Raw genomic sequence first — 21,459 nt, 5'->3', positions numbered from 1 at the left:
TGAAGAGTGCCCAGGAGATGAGAAAGCAGCACCTACATGTGGGTCCTCATCCCTCTTTTGACCAAAAAAATAAAAATAAAATAAAATAATAAAATAAAAAAATAAAGGTACTGAGTGTCCCAACCAAGCCCTGAAGGATTTCACTCTCCCTAGGTTAAGGACCCAGGGCTTCTCTGAGGTGATATTTGTATAACAGGAGCTGCTTGCAGGGTGCTGGTATAGAGCGGAGACTCTCACAGATTATGTTCCCTTGTGCTGCAAGGTTTGCTTTGCTTATTGCAAAAGGAAGAGCTAGAGGCAATGTTCTTTCCAGTTCTGGCATCCCGGGACTTCATGACCTTAAGTAGGTGTTCCCTCCCTGATCATCTGCTACAATGTCCAATACTGAGGCTGCATACGGTTGCTTGTGTGCTTACTAAGATTAAAGTTACACGAAATGTCACACTGACGACATTTCAAGGGCTGAGTAGCCACGAGGGGCTAGTGGCCCCCCGTAAGAGGCACCAGCATAGACCTGTGTGCTGAGAAGCAAGAACCAAAAGGCCTTGTGGTGGAGAGGTTCCTGAATAGGTCAGAAGGACAACTTGGGGACACGGAAACACGTCCATTTTGTAGGCATTTTTCAAGTGGGGCAGTGTGAAGTGGTGAGAAATGACGTCCCTGAGGCAAGCCTAAGTTTCTCTCTCTATGCTAGAGGGCTGGCAGCTAACTGGTTTTGCTCTGGAGGTGACCAGGGGAAACATATGGCTAAGGGAGGGGCTTTCCAAAGACTGGCAGGGCTTCTTTTCCACGGGTCTTCTCTGCGCTGTAAGTCTGCTAGGGCACTTATCCCTTTCCCTAGGATCTGTGCCACTCTACATGCACTTAGGTCCCTAGGTTGTACCACGGCCTTTGATCATCTCTTTGCTCAACAAAGCGCTGGGCTCCAGGCACCTGTGTGACTGACTCTCAGTGCCCAGTCAGCCTCACAGGACAGGGAGGAAGACTTAAGGATTATTTAGTGAGCCAAACTCACTCTTGCTCAAAGTCCTGGCTTACGATGTGCTCGTGTGCTCATAAAGTACCTGGGAATGTTCAATCAGCGTCCAATTTGCCTATGGGACACCACCACCATGTGTGTGTGGTGCTGAATGATGCCTAGAAGACCTTAGAAATGCAGTCCAACCTTTCCCAAGAGTCCAGAAATTTAATGGCAAGCCAAAGCTCACACCATAAGAGCATCCGATCTCCACATTCCAGGATGAGGTTGGGACAAAGACAAGCTCTTCCCGCCTTAGACTCAACCCCTTAGCGTAGACTATCGGGAAGAGCAGGCAAAGGGCTGTGGGCTCCAATGGGAAACTGGTTGACCAGCACTAGGATGCCAGAGCAGGAATCTGGGGCGGGGCCTGAGAGGCTCCGCCCTTTGCGTCATTAAGGCGGGGCATCACCCCCACCCAGAGCTCCAGGTAGCGGCGGACCCAGCCGCGGGAGATGGCGGGCTGCACTCGCCCGGAGGCGGGGGCGGGGCGGGCAAGGGGCGTTACTGCGGCCCATGATGTCACTGTCGCGGCGGACCTTGGCGATCCCGGGCCAGCTGTGCTGCCCGGCTGCGCGCCGGAGATCGGAACAGGCAGCTCGCTCATGAGTCATGGACTTCCCCTGGCCCCTCCTCGACCACTCCCACTCCCTCTCAGGGCCCCCCCGTAGGGGCTAACGCGGGCGCGGCGGCTCCGAGGGGGTGGGGCTGCTGGGGATGGCTGTGCCCCCTTCAGCTCCAGTGCCGTGCTCGCCCTTTTACCTGCGGAGGCAGGAGCCTTGCCCGCAGTGCTCATGGAGCATGGAGGAGAAGGCGGTGGCCAGCGCCAGCTGCTGGGAGCCTCCAGGGCCCCCGAGGGCCGCCGTCCCGTGCTTCGCCATCGCAGTGGACCAGGACGACATCCTCCCCGGTGCCCTGCGCCTTATCCGGGAGCTGCGGCCGCACTGGAAGCCGGAACAAGTTCGGACCAAGGTAGCCAAGAGGGCGCGAGGCCGGGGATGGGGCGCTGCCTGGGCTGCAGAGGGGCTGCGTGGACGCCCGACAGTGCATCCTTCCAAGTGCGGGTTCCAGGATTGTGCGTCTGTTGCGCAGGAGAGATTTTGGACCGTGGTTTGTCTCTGTGTTAGCTCTCCATTTCTCTTTGATCCCTATGCAAAGCTGGGCTCACGCTTTCCTGGACCCTCCCCATTCGCCGGCTCCTGAGGTTCCCAAGCACGCCACCGGAGGTCCACCTGCCCACTGTCAGCTTGCTGCGCGTGCAGCCCCACCCCCTGTCGCTGCGTGCTTGTCCCCTAGTTGCTCAGAAGTGCTACCCAGCCACTCTGAAACTGGAGGAGGCACGAACTTTTAAGGAAACCTCCCCCTACACTCGTGCTGTTCCTTCACCCTAACGTGAAGATCCAAGTCTCAGGGATCTGAGCACTCATTCCCTGTGGCTCCAGGAGTCAGCCCTGTGAAATTCGGAATTCCAGATAAGCACTGAGACCTTCACATAGCTCTGAACAACGCCCCTTTCGCTCCCACCCCATTTTCTTTCCACCTCAGCTGAATATTTTCTCCCACACACATCTGTGGGCAGAGACGCCCACCGTGGCCCCTAGCTCACTCCCTGGCTGTCCTAATTCCCTTAAAAACCTACCCAGCCCTACACCCTGGGCAGCCTACAAAGGGGTTGAGCTCCATGTCACAGGCCTTCTGGATAGAGAAGGGGCAGCTTTGAGGATGGTGTAGCATTTTCAGAAGACCTGGTCAGGAGCAAGGCAGTGAAGGAGCCGACATGAGATTAAATCCAGCGCTAGTGTAATATATGCTAATCCGGGCCTGTTTTCTCACCCAGAATGGGTTCAGGAGGCCTCTGAAGTCCCATCCAGCTTTGCCCCATGGTGCCTGTAAAACTTTAGTTTATGGTTCCTCCCTCCTTATCAGAGTCTGTGTTTCCACTCCTGCTGTCTCCTGTTTCTCCTGGTGTGGAATTCAGAGATTCAAGGATCTCTGGCCACCAAAGCCCTGGGACGATTGCCAACTTCAGTACCCTCCTTGTCTCTCTGCCACTGGATAGAGCAGGAGATACAGCTCTGAGAGCCCTTGCTGCCTTGGTGAGAGGCAACTAGCTGGTCAGGGTGTCTGTCTGGGCAACTTCCAGCTCTCCTTGGCTACATTCTTTCCTGCAGTGGGTTCTTTCAGGGCCAGGATGGAGAAAGAAGGGAGGGCCTTTACCCACTGTCTAGCGTGGACACGTCCACTCTGCCGAATACCATGCCTTGGAGGCATACGTAGGCTGAGTGAGTGTGCCTGGGCTCAATGTGGCTGCTCCCCACCACCCACCACCTTGAGTTTTCCTTTACTCTAAGCTCAGTGTAGTTCTAGTCAGTGTGGGGTTGTGTTCAGCATTCAAATGAACACATTCTGCTTTTGACTGAAGCCCTGGGAAGAGAGCGGAGGATCATACCACACCCTCCCACCCATGTCTGCCCTCTCCCCCTGCTAGCGTTTCAAAGATGGCATCACCAACAAGCTATTGGCCTGCTATGTGGAGGAGGACATGCGGGACTGCGTGCTGGTCCGGGTGTACGGGGAGTGGACAGAGTTGCTGGTGGACCGGGAGAATGAGATCAGAAACTTCCAACTGCTGCGAGCGCACGGCTGCGCCCCCAAACTCTACTGTACCTTTCAGAACGGGCTATGCTACGAGTACATGCAGGGTGTGGCCCTGGGACCAGAGCATATCCGAGAGCCCCATCTCTTCAGGTGAGGAGGGCATGGGGCATTATACATCATTTTCTCTGAGGCTGTGGTTTTGATGCTCTTGGCTGGCTTTTTCAGTGAACGAATGAGGAGTCCTAGGGTCTGCTATTGCATGGAAATGTTGGTTACTATGCTCCACTCAGAGGCTACCATTCCCAACCCATCCCCCATTTCTCAAACCTCTGTCCATTCCGTGTCTGACGTGGAAACGTTCAGAAGCCCTGGGAATGAGATCTGAGCCAAATTCTGAAAGCGCACAGGGTTTCTACCCCCGCCTGTCTTTTCTATTCATTTTATTTTTATTGGAGCCAGAGTCATCCAATAGCAATAACTGTCCTGGAATTCGATGTGTAGACCAGGCTAGCTCCCAACTCTAAGAGACCCACCTGCCTCTGTCTCCCAAATGCTGGGATTAAAGGTGTGCGCCACCTTGACCAGCTTCCCCTCCCATCTTCTGCAAGCACAGACAAGTGTGCAGACAAACGAGCCTACGCAGGATGAACTAAGTCAACTTTAGCAGGAATAGCCTCTCCTCCCTATAGCTCAAGGCCCTATTGGGCCCTTGACAATAAGACCCAGGTTTGGCGTACTGTGAAGGTCTCCATGCAGAAGGCCCACAAGGACTAGGTCCTAGTCCCAGGAAAGCTCAGGATATGTAGGATCTAGGGACTGCATTTTACCTTCAAGCCCTGTGGCTACTATTCTAGAGCAGAGAGTATACCACACTCTCTGCTCCGACTGAAGTAGGGCAAGGGTCAAGCAGTATCTTCGTCTTCCTCCCAGACTCATGTGGGTAAAGGCCACAAGACCATCATAGTAAGGCCTGAGGTTTATTCCTGATGCTGGGGACAGCAGTGCAAGCTCTGCCTAGGGGCTTTGCTTGACATATGCTGTGTCCAACCCAAGAGGAAGGAGACTTTTTCTTCCATACCGAGGGCAGTATTGCCCATCTAAGGGTAAGTCTGGCCTCTTCTGTGCTCCTTATGTGCCCACCAGTAAACCCAAGTTAAGTCCATTTGACTCTCTTTGCATACGTGGCTGGCCCTCCAGCCTTCAGTGCTGCCTTGAAGACTGCTAGGACCTCAGAGCAATGTATTTGAGCTGTGTGCTGGGTAGAGGGGGTGAAGGGCGTGCCCACCTATGCAGGGGTCATTGGAGTTCAATCTGAGAGCACCCAACCTGGAGAAGTGAGGTCAAAGCAGAGTCCAGGGGACCCTGCCCTGCTTCCTCACCCCTCCAACCCCCACTGCTCCTCCCTTAGTCTTGTGTAAATAAGCTCAAATATTGGCAGGTCCCCACCACTCCTAGTCTCTCTCAGCCTCTCTGAACCCCATGCCCTCGCTCACCCTCTTTCTGGAAACAATTACCACTGTCAAGAAACTTGAAGGGGGATTTAGGTGTCATAAGAAGTTGGTGTCTGAGGGAGAGCCAGAAATTGGGGTGAGTGTGGGAGGTAGGCCTTTCCTTGGTGACTTTCCCAGGATGGAGCTGTTCCCATCCTGTCATGGTGACAGGGGAATTTGCAGGAACGCCCCCCCACCCCCACCACGATATCCCTTGAGCCCATCCCCAGCCGGGTCTGCTGAAGCTCTGCAGCTTGAAAGTGCTGAGTACTGAAGTTACTTCTGTTGCTATTCACACCACAGCTCTATTGACATTCAAGAGGCAGCTCAGTTCAGAACCTTCCCAGGGGAGGAAGACTAGGGCGGCGCCTCAGGTCTGTGTCTGCTTTTCCCCAGACCTTTAGTGGGCTCTCACCTCCCCCAAGACCTCTGACCTCCATGGACCTACTCAGCCTCGGACCGCCCTCCACCCTCGACCAAGCGGGAGGCTTGTGGGAGGAGCCTGAGCTCGCTGCTATCCTGATAGTGTCTAGTGTCCCTTCCCAGTGGTCCCTTCCCAGGCCTGGCAAGGGGAGGAGTGTCCTCAGGACAGCTCTGTAACAAGGTTTCAAACAAGCAGCGTCTTTGTTGTCCTTCCCCGGGTTATTATTCCAGCGACAGGCAGAGGCAGGGAAAGCTCAGAAACTTGAATGTTGGAGGTTTGGCAGGCAGAAGGGAGGGCCGGCAGAGCCCAGCTGCGACCCCACCCTCCGCGCTGACCTCGGCACTGGCCTTGGCGCTAGGTTCTTATCAAGGTTCTTCCCCCCTCAGTAGCCAGCCCTCTACTCATCCCTGCTTACTCCCTGCAGACCTCCCTGCTACCCACTCCTCCTCCAGGACAACCACTCATTCTCCTCCAGGAACTTGGATAATGTCTGTGGGAGAACTGGAAAATAGAAGGCTGATTTGTTTTGTGTCCTTGGTGTCCGCCCACCAGCATCAACTCCCAGTGGTGTCAGAAGGGGCTGCCCTTGGGCCAGCCTCCTCACCTTGGCCAGACTGATAAGAGGCTTTTCCTCTTTCCCTAGCATCAACACCCACTGAACTCTTCATGGAAAGGGACCTAGGAGGAGGGGGCGACGTCCAGGGGTGGGGGAGGAAGGCTCCTGCCTTTATGCCTGGCTCAGTCCATATGCCATGTTCTCAGGGGCTGCTACGGGAAGGCTGAGAAGAGCCACACCACTGGCCTGAGGCAAATGGTGCTCTGTTTTTCTCTGGCCCAGCTCTGGGACTAGAAAAGCAGCAATGGCTATCAGTCTTACTGCATTTTCCCGCCTTCTGTGGAAACTGTCTTTGGGAGACCAAAGGCTCGTGGAACCTGTAATGACCCCACATGTGGCCTTCTGGCTAGTATCTAGAAGAACCTTCCAGACCTTTTCTGGTCATGGGGGGCTGAGCAGGAGGAGAAGCCCAGTGCTGACACTCTGTTCCTCCCATTTCTGTTGTAGGTTAATCGCCCTAGAAATGGCAAAGATTCACACCATCCACGCCAATGGCAGTCTGCCTAAGCCCACTCTCTGGCATAAGATGCACCGCTATTTCACGCTGGTCAAGGATGAGATCAGTCCCAGGTACAGAGATCTGAGAGGCTTGCCAGTGTCTCTGCCCCGCCCCCTACTCTTGGCCCCGCCTCTACTCTTGGCCACGCCCACTCTCAGAAGACTTCAGGGAAGCAGTTGCCAGGGAGGGGGAGTTTCTCCTGAGCACCTTGAATCCTGAGTCACAGTGCTAGCAGAGGGAGGCCATTGACTGCATTTCGGCCACAGGGACCAGCAGTTTTGCATACTAGCACCTATTTCTCTTTGAGTTTTCTGACTGTCAGGCAGTAGGATTAGAACAACTCCCCCTTTCTTCCTTAGAAGACACTAGTGTTGCTACAGAAAGTTCTGCTGTCACTGTGAGGCCTTAGGCTTCCGTGTCAGGACTTAGCTCTTCGGAAGCAGTCTTCTGTCTTTGGAACCATGGGCCGGTGGAGCCTCTGGGAACCCGAGGTCCTGAGTTCAGTGGGGTCCTAAGAGAAAACAGCAAGCCTTTGGGATGCCGAGGTCTCCTGATTGCCTGTTCTTCTCTTGTGCCTGTGTAGCTTTGGGAATCATGCTCCCTAGTATGTCCCTAATCACACCCACTGCTTCTTGAAGTACCCTTTCCAGGGACAGGAGTTTCCCAAACCTCCCAACCCCCTCTCCCCGGCTTTTCGAATTAGTGTAGCCCCCTCTGGCCTGGAACTCACTATGTAGACCAAGCTGACATTGAACTCACAGAGATCTGCCTGCCTCTGTCTCCCAAGAGCTGGGATTATACCCAGCAAAAATCGCCTTTTAAAATGTATTTGGATGTCCTTGGTTGACAGATAATTGTACAGCGTGCAGTGATAATATCAGGGTGTCACGTGTCTTCACTTCAGATGGTCGCCACTTATCTGTGCTGGACACTCAAAGTCCTCTCCTAGCAGTTTTTGAAATACGCAGTTAATTTGAACGCCACTTCTGCGGAAGTGTCACAGTAGTGGGGTGGTAAGAGGGAGGTCTGAGAGGAAGCACTCTCACTCCCTCCTCTGAGACGGCCGTCATTAACTCTGACCCCATTTTGTGTCTCTTACACACACCCATGACTTTATACACCCAAAGATTGTTCTGGGGTGCCCAGGATGGCACTAGCCTGCCCTCTGTCTGACGATGTTCACATCCTGGGACAAGGACTTCCATGGGTCTGAAGACCGGAGTGTAGTATGTCCCTCCAGCCAGCACCGTTATCTGACAGATGGAGATGGGACTTGCTGGTCACTAGGTGTGGTCCTGGTACTCACACATGCTTGGTCCCTGTAGCTTCCCTTCACTGCTGTCCCTGTGAGGCTTCGGCGACTAACCTTGTCAGGAAGTGAGAGGTCCTTCATGAAGAGCTGGCCAACACCTTTTGTTCTTGCTCTGCCTTTGGCTTCTGGGAAATGGAGATTTAACTTCCTCGAGCCTGTCTAAGGGATTATCCCCTGGTCTTTAGTCGTGCTCTGCCTGTCCCCCGCAGGTCAGTGCCAAACAGCTATGAAACCTAGATGAGTCATCTTGGGCTCCAGGCATTACCTATTCATTCAGTCGTCAGGTCCCAACTTACTCGGTCCTTCATTTCACAAACATTGATTGACTGGGATTAAAATGTTAGAAAATTGAAGGTGATTGTGACACAGGCCCTGCCCATGAGGAGTTTAGAAGCCGGCTGTATAAACAGAACATGCTTGTACTCGGCACAAAAGAAGGCAGGGTGGGTAAGGCATAAGCAGGGATAGGAAGGGGCAGCAAAAGTCATCGTGGCAGAGTCGGCAGGGCAAGATGAGAGGGGCTGCTCTAGCTCAGAAGACAGGTCTCCCCAAGGCTGCCGAGTAGGTGAACGTGGCTAGAACTGGTGTTCAGGAGGCTGTTCAAGTAGGGAATAGGAGCTCGACGGAAGGGGGCTTGGGTACCAGGCTAAGGAGCCAGGACGGAAGGGAACAAGTGTCAGGAAACAGGAATGTGTGTTTGGTTTTTGTTTGTTTGAGACAGAGTCTCAGGATGTAGCCCACACTGGCCTCAAATTCACTTAGCCCAGGCTAACCTGTCTTGATCCTACTGTCCCGGTCTCCAAAATGCTAGGATTTACATAGGGTGCTCCATGCTATTACAACTATTAGGAAGGTATGGGACCTAGAACTATGGTTTAGGAAGGGACCTTCTGGACATAAGGACACCTCTGGTGAAAGGGTTGGTTGTGTAATTGAGCTCGGGAGATAAGCTGGAGGCAGGTTCTAGGATCATGAGAGCCAAGCTAGGAGAACCAGATCCTCCATATAGGGCTCGCTGAATGCACTTTGCCAGTCCAGGTTGGGGAGGGCTCTTATTGGACCCAGGACGGCATTTGAACGGTCCCTTCGAAGCATGGAACACATAAGGGTAACACTGCTTGGGATAGCTTGACAGGTGGGTGCAAATGGAGGATAGACTATGTCAGAGAGTGCAGAAAATGACTTGGTGGCAGTAGTGGCTGTTTGGCCCTAGGGACACAATGTGGGGGTGGGGGGGCTACTGATCAATGGGCCCATTAGAGGGCGAAGGCAGAAAGCCAGGAGACTGAAGCAGTAGAGAATTGGTCTCTGAGGGGAGAGCAAACTTTTGTTCCTCCACTGGGAACTGGTTGGAGGTGGCCAAGCAAGCAGCAGTCTCTCCCCAGGCAGGAGTCCCAGGCCTTCCAGAGATCCCAGCCCCTCATCCCTTCTGCTGTTTCTGGATGGCAGAGATGGCCACCCCGCTGCCATCAGAGGTGGAGGAGTCTGGTGATGCTTAGGCAGCAAAACTGGCAGAGGGCCACATGTTCAGGGAGGGACACTGCGGTCAAAGGGGCCCCTGGAGATAGGCCTGGATTGTTCTCATAGGAAATGTCACAGTGGCCTTGGTGTGGCAAAGCTAGGGTCAGACTGAGGCCAGAGACTGGGAGCAGGCATCCGGATGTTGCAGCATGATTTTCAGACTGAGACCTGGGCAAGCCAAAGGAAGTCTCCTCAGCCCTTATCTTGAGATAGCCCCAGAGTACGAAGTGAGTCTTAGAGTAGCCGTTCAGGGAGGCTACTGAGGATGGAGGCCTTCCCCTCTGTCTTTGGCTGTGTTCTCAGACACAGAGGGAACAGATCAGAGTACACAGCCCTGGGCGGCGGCTGGGAACCCAGGTGAGCCGAGGTGTTGGGTCTATGTGTGCCCAAGCTGTGTGGCATCTGGGATGATGCCTCTTTTCTCTCTGGAGCCTTCGTTTCCCAGCGGTGCCTCTGGCTTTGGCTGCCCTTTTCTACAGGGGACAAAGGGACATCTTAGTTCTGTCTGGTGGGGAGATGAATCAGGGCCCATCTCATTCTCTTCCCCTGCTACCTCAGGCAGAGAAACAGGAGTGGAGACCAGGCCAGCACCCCTCTCCCATGGATAGTTTTGACTTTGGAAAGACTACGCTGTTTGGCTTTTTCAGTGTACACAGAGCTGTGTGTCCAGAAAGCCGAAGTCCAGAGCCTCTGAGTACAGTGTGTCCTCACCCAACACCCGCATTGATTGACCAAACATGTCATTCCCCAGCATGCTAGGCAGACAGGGCTACTTCGGTGTGACGTGGGGGTGGGTGGATGTAGCCTCATGCATTTTTGCTCAGCTTTTAAGCTGGTCTAGTGGGAGCCAGGGACAGGAAGCACACGTCACACAAGGTGGCAAGAATTAGTTGCTGGGAGTGGCAAGACAGGTCTGTCCTACCAGGTGTGTTGGGGGTGCTTTCTGTTGCTTCTCTGACAGTATAGTTTGTCTTCTTTCGGGTCCGTGAGATGACTGATTAGACCACAGTCTATGACGCTGTCAGACGTTGGGGTATGAGGGGTCACACCAGGGTGCCTTCTGCCATTTCTCCAGCCCATCCTGGGGTTCTGTTATTGAGGAACCTCATCTCGCAGGAGCACAACCTCTCTTAGGGAGTTTCCAGCACCCTGGGCCACTTCTGTTCCCCTTCTCACCATTGATCCTCTTGGAGCCCCCGTGGCCTCTTGATATTTGCTGTCACCTCTCCTACCTTCTCCTAGGTCCCCCTTCCTCACCCTGCCCGTCTCACAACGTAGCAGGGATGCCATTTAGTTGGTGACTTTCATCTTCTGCCAGCCACTTTATGACCAGGTTTTAATCTGCTCCTCAGTGTAACCATGGGAACCAGAAGGACAGGACACACTTACGTGTGACAAAAGCAGGGACTTTGCTGGGCTGGCCTTTTTGTCTGAGGTCTCTATCGCAAAGGAATGATTTGGCCAGACTCTTCGGCCTTCCCTTTTGAGCCAGCCCTCTCCAACCAACATGCAGCCTTTCCCCCACCCCACTGTCCAGCCTTTCTGCAGATGTCCCCAAGGTAGAGGTGTTGGAACAGGAGCTGGCCTGGCTGAAGGAACACCTGTCCCAGTTGGATTCCCCCGTGGTGTTCTGTCACAATGACCTGCTCTGCAAGAATATCATCTATGACAGTGACAAAGGTACGGCCCCTCACGCCCCTCACATGCAGAGGACACGAGCAGTTGGTTGGTCTGCTGACCTCCAGGAGACATGGGTTTGGCTTTCGTTTTTCATGGAGGGCACAGGTATGACTCGTGTCGATCTTAAGTTTGTGAGAAAGAAGAGGAAAAGCACAGGAAAGTCCCACTTAGAAAAACACATCTAACACAGAATCTTAGGCGGGAAGCTATTTAACATCAGGAGGCCCGAGCCATGTGTCCTGGTCTTTTTAAGGCCTTCTGAGGACATCATGTCTTCTCCAAGCCTTGAGCAGTCACGGGAAGTGGGAAACAGAAGAGAAAGGGGAGACTGCCTGCCTTTCACTGTTGCCAAGAATGCAGCTCCCACCCCAGAAGTAAAGGTGCCCCTCATTATATGAGACAGATGGGTTGGGGGACAGCTGAGTGTGCCAACATGCATGTGTGCCCAAGTCTCCTATATAATAGCAGAGTGGAGCTTGGCAGGGAGAGTCTTTGACTACCGTGTGTGAGACCCAGAACCCTGTCCCTCAAGCCCCCAAGAGTAAGTGAAGATAAACACGTAGTATAATATTTGCATTCGACCTCCATAGAGCATCCCCTGGTACCTTCTGGCTACCTGCCATACCCAGTACAGCAGGAAATGAGGTAAACAGGTGTTAAGACATGTTGTCTTGGGGGCTGGAGAGATGGCTCAGCGGTTAAGAGCACTGACTGCTCTTCCAGAGGTCCTGAGTTCAATTCCCAGCAACCACATGGTGGCTCGCAACCATCTGTAATGGGATCCAATGCTCTCTTCTGGTGTGTCTGAAGGCAGTGACAGTGTACTCATATAAATAAAGTAAATAAATGTTTAAAAAAATTAACTGATCTTATATAAAAAAAGACATGTTGTCTTAGGGATGACAAAGGGCATAAGTCTGTACATGTTTAATACATATGAAATTTTTAAAGATGTATTTGTACACTGTAGCTGTCTTCAGACACACCATGGGACTTGAACTCAGGACCTCTGGAAGAGAAGAGAGCCATCTCTCCTGCCCACATATGAGTTTTTAAATTACTATTTTATGTGTATGATTATTTTGCCTGTATGTAAGCACATTAATGCAGTGCCTGACAGAAGAGGATGCTGGGTCCCATGGACCCGTAGTCATTGTGAGCCACCGTGTCAGTGCTGGGGATTAAACTTCAGACCCTCTGCTAGAGTAGCTCACCGAGCCGTGTCTCAGTCCCTCAGATCAAATTCTGAAGGTTTCCAGTCTACAGTTGGTTGAGTCCAGGGACGTGGGACCCTCAGACATGGTGGGCAAGGATGCTTGCTTTACCTCTGATTCTTAGCTATGCTGTGGCCTTTAGATGGGGAACCTGAGGACCCAGCTGAGCTGGAGGGGGCTGGAGCTATGGGGAGGGCAGGTGGGCCGATGGGAGGGGTCTGAAAGGTTGTCCCAGATATCAAGGAAAGTCAGAGGGTGCCCTGTGGAGGTCTGAGAGACGCAGTTCTCATTGTTTCTTCTTCTCTCCCTCACAGGCCACGTGCGCTTCATCGACTATGAATACGCAGGGTACAACTACCAGGCTTTCGACATCGGCAACCATTTCAATGAGTTTGCAGGTAGGGAGGTGTGGCTCTGACCTCAGTGCCCTCCTTACGATGGGCTGCCAGCCCTGTGGGGAGGACCACACTCCTAGGTTCTAGACTTGATGAGAGGTGGGCACAGCCTGCTTTAGAAGAGCAAAGGACCTCACAGAAAGGAACTCCCTGCCAAGAGCCGACCTCTGCCAGCCTGTGGGGGCAATTTTGTACAAATGAGGGAAATGCACTCACTATGGGCTTTCTAAGGGTTACTCAGCCAAATGTGTCAGTTAGGAAAAGACCCCCTTCCAAACCGGGCTCAGGAGCACCGTCCTGTACTCTCAGTTATTTGGGAGTCTGAGGCAGGAGGATCCCAGTTTAAGTAAGGCCTTTCTGGGCTACAGTGTGTGTTCAAGGCCAACCTGGGCAACTTAGTGAGACCCCCATCTTTTTTTTTTTTTAAAGAGATTTATTTTATATATGCGTCTACACTGTCACTGCCTTCAGACACATCAGAAGAGGGCATCGGATCCCATTACAGATGGTTGTGAGCCACCATGTGGTTGCTGGGATTTGAACTCAGGGCCTCTGGAAGAGCAGTCGGTGCTCTTAACCGCTGAGCCATCTCTCCAGCCCGAGACCCCCATCTTAAAGATAGTTACGGATATATCTCCAAGGTAGAACACTTGCCTGCCATTTACAGGCTCTGAATTCAATGTCCAGCACCAGAAATAAAGAAAGAAAGTGGGGGGAGGAGGAAGGGAGAAATGAAGAAAATACCCCTTCCTCAGGCTAAGCACAGCCCCCCACCAACTTGGCTAACATTCTCACATGCCATGTACACCTTGTACAACTGTCCATGAAGGCCCTGGATGTGGATGTGTGACCAAATAACCCGTACAGAGCTGTTTTCATGGTGTCCTAGAGCGAATGATCTAGGTGGATCATTAGAACACTTAGAAGTGTTTCTGCAACTCGATCTCCCAAGTTTCAGTCCTGGTTTTGTTACTAGTGCTGGATCGAGGCCACCGCCTCTGTGGCTGTAAAATGGGGATGGTGTCATACCTATGTCACACCGTTGTGCTAACACACACTCAAGGCTGGGTGTGTGGGGATGCATGCCTTCAATCCAAGCACTCAGGAGGCGGAGAGAGGCGGGCTGATCTGAATAGTAAGTTCCAGAACAGCCAGGACTAGAGAGAGAGACCTTATCTCAGAGAGAAAGAAAAAAGTCTCTCCCCTATCCCCAAGACTTGATAACCATACCATAAATACATGGCAGTCTGGATCCATCCACAGAGGGTAACAGGACAATCTTTTCCAGCTTGAGGGCTTGTTAAAAACAGTTGATAGTACCATAGCCAATGCCTCAATGGCCTTGGACACAGTGGGAGGGCCATGTGCAGGCTGGCACGTGAGCTTGTCAGGGTGACGTGGCTGGCCTCTAGGGCTTAAAGTTGAGGTGCCTTGCCCAATGTGAAGCCATCTTTTGGCCGCTCCCACCCCAACCCACCCCGGGTTGATCGATCGCATCTTTTAGAACCTTAGGGAAACAGGCATTTGCCCAGCTCTCTGGGGCAATCAGAGGGAGGAGGATGGGCCTCAGCTGAGCTGTGATGAGCTGAGGGGGAGGACTGCCCCGACGGGCATATGCCTGGCAGTGCTCAGCCGCCGAGAGGCTGCTGCAGAGGCGTGAGTCCTTAGTCAGTGCACGGGGCAAAGTTCAGCTGGAGCTTCTCCAAAATGGGTAGACTGTATCCCTTAGGAGCTGGTAAGCAGACTCCGGGCAATGGGAAGATACAGGTCCAGCCCAGCCCCGCCTCCAGCTGGCTGTGTGCACTGGGCCTTCTCATCTGCATGGGGATGTACTACCCACAGGCTTGGGACTCGGGAACTCTGTGTGTCTAGGTTGTGTAAGGACCAAGTGGGGAAGGGGTATGGAAGGAAACCGAGAGACCCTGGAGATGGTGGCCCAGCTCTGCTCCCACCCTAAACTATTTCTTTCTTGTTCCTGGCCTTCCCTGTGCAGAGCACATGCCTGGGAAGCAGCTTGAAGACACATAGGACAGGGATGGGTGCAAACAGGGCTGTCAATCATGGGAATCAATGATGGGGGAGAGGGTGAGGGGGGATACTTCCCTGGGAAATGCCAGTGCAAGCAGTGGCATTTGACACTGGTAGCTAAGTTCAGCTCCTTGTCTGGAAAGTGACGACAGAATTAGGTCTCTGAGATGAAAGGGCCGGCTGAGGTCAAGTGGTGCCAAGCCTGAGACTTCCTGCGAAGCATTGCTTTATAGAAGGGCAGGCATATGCGGCACTGCCTTGGGTTTCCCACCACATGCAGGGCAGTACCTGGCCCTTGACCCCCTCAGCCAGACTCCTTCCTCAGCCCTAGGCAAATGCTGCCCAGCCGGGAAGAGGAAACCCCTCCACCAGCTAGGTTATCCTCACACCGTGCCTCTCCAGGCCAGCCCACAGCTCAGCTGAGGAGACTCCTGGTGTCAAGCTTGAGAGGAGCTTTTCTACCAACTTCTGTCTCACCTGCTCCCTAGGTGTGAATGAGGTTGATTACTGCCGGTACCCAGCTCGGGAGATCCAGCTGCAGTGGCTGCGCTATTATCTGGAGGCACAGAAGGGGACAGCTGCGTCCCCCAGGGAGGTGGAGCGGCTTTACGCACAAGTCAACAAATTTGCTCTGGTGAGTGCTGGGACCGCCACAGCCTCCCACCCAGAGCCTAGGGTCATTTGTTCTTAGAGCACCTGTTGCTTTGATGATACACATGACCAAAAGCAACTTGGGTGGGAAAAGGGTTTATTTTGCCATACAGCTTGAAGTCCATTAGCTAGAGAAGTCAAGGTAGGAACCTGGCAGCAAGAACTGATGTAGAAGCTAGGAGGAGCGCTGCTTGCTGGCTTGCTCCCCCATGGCTTGTTCTGCCTGCTCTCATGCCAGCCAGGACCACTAGCCTAGGGAGTAGCACTGCCCACAGTGGACTGGGTTCTCCCAAATCAGTCTTGAAAATGCCTTACAGACCAGCCTACAGGTCAATCGTATTTTCTCAATTTAGATGCCCTCTTCTAAAATGACTCTAGCTTGTGTAAAGCTGGCATAAAACTAGCCACCCCAGTTGGGGATTTTACCCTACCTAGAAAAGGTCAGAAAACAGCCATTAAAGTTATCCCCTTAATGTTCCTGCTGCCCTTGCCAGCCAGCCTGGACACTCACCTCTCTAGAGTAATTCCAAGAAAGACCTCAGTTCCCCCTGCTCAGCAAATCTGTTTGGATGGACAGTTCTCTCTGCTAGCTAACCTTAGCATTTCATGCTGCACTCAGACCCTTCTTGTAACCACTACCTAGCTCATAACTCACCAGCCTTGCCTCCAGACAAGTGTCCACCAGTGTGTGCCTAGGGGATTGCCAACACACAGGGAGACAAAGCCAGTCGCTCCAGTTTCCACAGTTCATCAGACCTTAAAAATCCCTGGTTCACACCAGCCCAAATCCAGCCCTCCCCGTGCCTTGTTACACCCTAAGAACACTTCACCTTTTAAGCAAAAATAACCCCATTCTAGCCGGCTCACCTGTGCCTCACCCCTTCTAAGCCAGGGGAAGTAGAGAGAACCCTTTGTAGCAACTGTGTGACTAGAACTCGGGGTGGAATGGGAGAAGCCCTGAGGGTACACCCCAATGCCTGGGATGCCTGGGACGGGGTTAGTGTTGTAACTTCCAGAAGCAACTGGGAATCATAGTTTTCTGGCTCTTTGAGCCTGGGGTGGAGGGAGGCAGGCTGGGGACTCCACCTTCTGCTGACCTGGGTGCTAGGATCTGGATAGAACTGGCTCTGCTCGCCTTTTACTAGGAGGTAGTAAGTCCCCAAATGCCATCCAGTGGCCCATCCTCCACTTCTCCCCACACCGGCCAGTGTTTAGCTCTGCAAGACCCCCACAGTGGTTGTCTCTCTTGCTGAGGGTTGTGACAAGTATGGCTGACCCTCTCTGGCCTGTCTGCAGGCATCCCATTTCTTCTGGGCACTCTGGGCACTCATACAGAACCAGTATTCCACCATCAACTTTGACTTCCTCAGGTGCGTATGGGGAGCTGTGGGACGATGGGTGTGGGCGGTGAGAAGGGAGAGCCTTGATCGACCAAAGCCAGTCAAAACGAAATGTCAGAGTCCCTCCAGTGTGCAGCAGAGGCTGCCTGGGGAGCCCCACCAAACCTAGTGAAGGCACCCCCATCCTCCACTAAACCTCTACCCGCCGTTCTCAATCTGTGGGTTGTGACCCACTTGGCAAACCTGTCTCCAAAAATACATTACAACTGGTGACAGCAGCAAAATTACAGTTATGAAGTAGCAATGAAAATAGCTTTATGGTTGGGGGGTCACCACAGCCTGAGGAACTGTGTTCAAAGGTTGCAGCCTTGGGAAGGTTGAGAGCCACTGCTCTGAACTGTCCTCCCCAGCATCCGGGCCCACGCCTCACTGGTGCCATCCTAGCCAGAGCCTGAGAAAGGCTCCCCAGCCTGTGTGTGGCATTTGTTGCCCAGTCTGGTGACCTGAGTTTGATCCCCAGACCCCATTTAAAAGTGGGAGGAGGGAACTGAATCCCTAAAGTTGTCCTCTGACCTTTACACTGTGGTATACGCACCCCTGCACTCTTTAAAAGTTAAAGAGGAGCTGCAGTGTGCAAGGGTCTTGCACAGAGACCTGACCCTACTGGAAACCACTGGCATCTACCTCTTCAGAGGCTTAGGGACCGTATCTAAACTCCTACACGGCAGCTGGGGAGCCCATTAAATGAGGCCCCTTAATTCTCCTAGGTGGGGAATCAGTTCCTCCCTTCTGTCCCCATCTACCCTCAGCTAATGGGAATCACCCTGTGCTGGCTCTTGAGAGTCTGGGGCACACATGGGGGGGGGATATGATATAGAACCAGCGAAGGCAGAAAACCAAGAGCATTTGCAAGGATGTGGGGATACTGGAACCCTTGCGTTCTGCTGGTAACGCAAACTGGCCCCCATTCTGGAGAAAAAAGTTCCTTCAAACACTGAAAACTGGAACTCGGGCTTGGCGGTAGTAGTAGCATATTCTTTTAACCTCAGCGCACAGGAGGCAGAGGCAGGGGAATGTCTGTTCACTAGAGGCCAGCCTAGTCTACAGCCTGGTCTCCAGGCCAGCTAGAACAGCTATGTAGAAAAAAATGAAGAGGGGGGAGAGGAGGAGAACAAGAAGAGGAGGAAGAGGAGGACAAGAAGAGGAGAACAAAAGGGGGGGAGGAGAACTGAAGTGGTGGTACCATGCTTAACTTAGAAAAACAGAGGCAGGGGGATCTGACGAATTTGAGGCCAGCCTGGTCTACAGAATGGGTTTCAGGACAGCCAGGGTTATGTAGAGATCCTGTCTCAAGAAGGGGGTGGGGGCAGAGCAGAACGCCGGTGTGATCCAGCAATCTTCCTGCTCCGGCTGGGCCTATGTCCTGAGGAACAGAAGAGGAGCAGGCTCACACCCATGTTTACAGCTCTGGCCGTGGCAGAAGCCAGGTGTTGTCACCTGGTGAATGAATGACACAGGACATTATCTTATCTTTGACAAGAAGGGGATCGGTCACGTGCTATGCAGATGACCCCTGAGGACATGCCAGGTGAAATAATCAACCACAAAGACACATAGATGTCTTATGTTTGTGACAGAGTCGTGCATAGGGACAGAACAGAGCACTCACTAGGCTGGAGACCAGAAGGTGGCGAGAAGTAAGTTTGAAAAGTCCAGGAGGCCCACTGCAAAACAGGGGCCATAACAACACCACAAAATAATAAAACCCAAAACAGTAAGCACCTTGTTTACTGTAGACCAGACTGGAGGGTTGCTCCACTCTGACTGAAGAATCAATAGATTTGGCTGGCTCTGAGTTCGAGCCAGCCTGGTCTACACAGTGAGTTCAAAGACCGTGAGTACAAGAGGTCCGGAGGCTAAATCCCGGAAGAAAAAAAAAAAACACCAAAGACCGTGAGTGAGGACTCTACAGAGAGATCCTGTCTGCAAACAAACAACAGTTGACTTGCCCAGACCTGGAGGAGTTTGAGCTTGGAGGTAGTCCCCAGTAGGCTGTCAGTCTCCCGGCTCACCCACTTCCTTGCCTGACCTCTGCAGGTATGCAGTGATCCGATTCAACCAGTACTTTAAGGTGAAGCCTCAGGTGTCGGCCTTGGAGATGCCAAAGTGACCAGCCTCCTGTTTCTCCATGCCCTCTTGCTGCCAGAATTGCTCCCCGGGGTACCCTTCTGCCTTGGAGTTGGCACCCTGGGACAAGGTGAGCATCTTTGGAGAAGGCCCCCCCAGTGATGCCAACGAAGACCTTGCTTTCCTGTCTGGAGGGGCTGCGGAGCCCCAGCGTTGCGGGGGGGGGGATCCCCTTCACCCTGCCAGGCTTGGAGAGGAAGTGCCTGCAGATGGCTGGGGCCTGCACTGCCACCCTGTGAGAGCACACCGTAGCCAGCCCAGGCTTGCTAGAGCTTGGACTGCTTCAGTCCGTCCTTGACCCTTCCTGGCAGGGGAGGGGAAGGGCTTGTTTCTACCTCTGGTGCCAGCCTCCAGCTGAGCCATGTATGCCCCAGTGAGAGGTGCTGAGCTCCAAGCCAGCAGGAAGCCAATTCGGCTGTCATCTTGGGGGGAGAGGTCCCAGCTGCTCTTGACAGTTCCTCCAGCAGCTGCCTTATCTGAGGCTGCCAACTCCTCCAAGCCAGACGCCATCCAGCCACCCCTTCCCTAGGTCCCCTCCTTGTGCTCCTGCTAGGTCCCTGCAGAGGAGAGGGACAGAGACCTGGGAGTAGGCCTGGCCTTGAGTCATGGGGCAGGTACCAGAGCCAGCAGCATCCTCCACCTCTCCCCCTTCTATTCTGAACTTAACCGAGGTCTTCCCATTGGGGAATGAATGGTGGAAGGCAAGGGGGCAAGGCCTAGGTGCCGTGAGGCCAGCACAGCTGCCTGGGCATGTCCAGATGCTGACGGTGTTGTCAGTTCAGTGTCCACGTCCCAGTCCTTACAGTTCCTGAGGGGGTCCGGTATAGGCCTCCACTGTGATTCATTTGTAGATTATCATGGTTTTCTGCATTAAAATGTTTGTTTCTGGGATGTGGTCTTGGATGCAGTGGCTTGGAGTGCCACTTGGCTTGTTGTATGCACGTGGAGGACCTGGGCCAGACTCGGCCTCCCTTCTGCTATGCCATTGGTGTTCCCTCCTGCTTGAGTTAAGGCACAGCCTGTACACCTCTATGCCATAGAGGAGGAGTTGGGGGAAAAGAAATGCCCAGGCATACAAATGGTGCCAGAGTGGGACGGAGGGGTCCGCACGGTCGGTCACCTGTTGACTCAGGTGGTCGTGGACGAATTATGTAGCCACGCCCACTCTACACTCTTCAGCCACCCTGGAACCAGGGTGGAGTGAGCTCCTGCGCGGGTGGACATGTGTAGTTTGTGTCACCCCCTTGCACACAAGTGCTACAATGAATGGGGAGTGGCGGGGATAGCAGAGGACTCTGTGCTCCTTCACCATCAAGCCTGAGTCCCACCTCCCTCTTGTCACCCTAGGCTCCAGGCCAAGGCCATCTTCCTGGGACTGACCCTGGGCCTGTGCGGAGGTGGGCAGGGGCTAGGTGAGCCTGTGGCTAGCTGCCCAGAACACACTGTCCCTGCTTCTGCCCATCTGCCCTGCCCTGCTTCTCACGGGAAGGGATGAGGTTCCAGTTGGCCAGAGGACTTGGGGTGGCGACAGCACAGCGGCTAGGTGAGGCCTGTGGACAAAGGTACCCGGAATGCCTTTGGTGGTGAGGGCCCAGACCCTCCAGGGTACAACAGGACCAACTGTAGGTTATGGGATCTAATTGTCTGAGTTGAGAGTTTGGAGCGAAGTCAGGGGTTTTGAGTCAAGCAGCTCCCCCTAGTGGCCACTTAACAGGGCCAGGCACAGAAGCCAGGGCAGGTCTCTTTGTTGTTGGCACCTGCGTTAGGGCTGGACAGGGCACCAAACAGTGTGAGGACAGGAAGAAACAGCAGCCAGAGCTCTGAAGGACAGAGCCAGGAGTCAGGACAGTCCCTCATCAACTGGCCCCAGTTCTTGGCAGTGTGTGGTCTAAATCCCGCTTTATCCACTGTCTCACCAGCATGTAAAATTAAGAAACTCCCTTTGGTGGCAAGTCTGCGCCATTAGTTCTTAAGTTCCCTATACTTCCCCACATCTTTGCTGAAGGGTAAGGGTGAGAGAGAGAGAGAGAGAGAGAGAGAGAGAGAGAGAGAGAGAGAGAGAGAGAGAGAGAGAGAGACTGTCTGTCCATCTTGTCTGTCTGTCTGTAGCCAAAATAGTGAACATTGAGACTATCAGCGCTCAGGCTCAACCCCACAACACACAGCGTCCACCTTTGCCAGTCTTTTTCCTCCGGCCCCCTTTGGTGGACTGGATGACCCTGGCCCCTTTTGGCCATTCCTCTAAGGGATCCTCCATCAGGATCCCTCATTCTTAAAGGCTGACTCCGGCCCCCTCCAGATGATGCAGCAGCCTTTCCTAAAGAAGGGGTGTGAACTGGACTGGCACACCTCGGACTGCGCCTGTGAGGAACATGCACCGCCCCATCGCCCCCCTCCTCAGGGACACACGCCGCCTTTGTTAATCTGGCCCATTTCTTTCACAAGCTGTTTGTTTTCTCCCACACCATGCTGATGGTATGAATTTA

The 21,459-nt window shown here is 53.3% G+C and overlaps 1 protein-coding gene across 1 annotated transcript; it reads left to right on the top strand.

Annotated features, from left to right (window-relative positions):
* The first annotated feature begins 1,333 nt into the window (after positions 1-1,333).
* On the top strand, positions 1,334-19,864 carry Etnk2 (ethanolamine kinase 2). Its single transcript, XM_032915548.1, has 8 exons — positions 1,334-1,990; positions 3,507-3,766; positions 6,594-6,716; positions 11,016-11,158; positions 12,687-12,770; positions 15,284-15,429; positions 16,743-16,816; positions 18,884-19,864. The coding sequence occupies exons 1-8, from the start codon at positions 1,736-1,738 to the stop codon at positions 18,954-18,956; spliced, it is 1,158 nt and encodes a 385-aa protein (XP_032771439.1). The 5' UTR covers positions 1,334-1,735; the 3' UTR covers positions 18,957-19,864.
* Positions 19,865-21,459: the final 1,595 nt, after the last annotated feature.

This window comes from Rattus rattus, chromosome 10 (genome assembly GCF_011064425.1).
Source record: "Rattus rattus isolate New Zealand chromosome 10, Rrattus_CSIRO_v1, whole genome shotgun sequence".
Classification (NCBI taxonomy): domain Eukaryota; kingdom Metazoa; phylum Chordata; class Mammalia; order Rodentia; family Muridae; genus Rattus; species Rattus rattus.
This window is presented reverse-complemented; position numbering and strand designations above follow the sequence as displayed.

Bases quoted from the DNA above. Each gene is read 5' to 3' on its own strand.
- Etnk2 (XM_032915548.1), top strand. From the start codon at position 1,736: ATGGCTGTGCCCCCTTCAGCTCCAGTGCCGTGCTCGCCCTTTTACCTG. The intron at 11,159-12,686 runs GTACGGCCCCTC...TCTCCCTCACAG, and splicing joins CATCTATGACAGTGACAAAG to GCCACGTGCGCTTCATCGAC. The intron at 16,817-18,883 runs GTGCGTATGGGG...TGACCTCTGCAG, and splicing joins ATCAACTTTGACTTCCTCAG to GTATGCAGTGATCCGATTCA.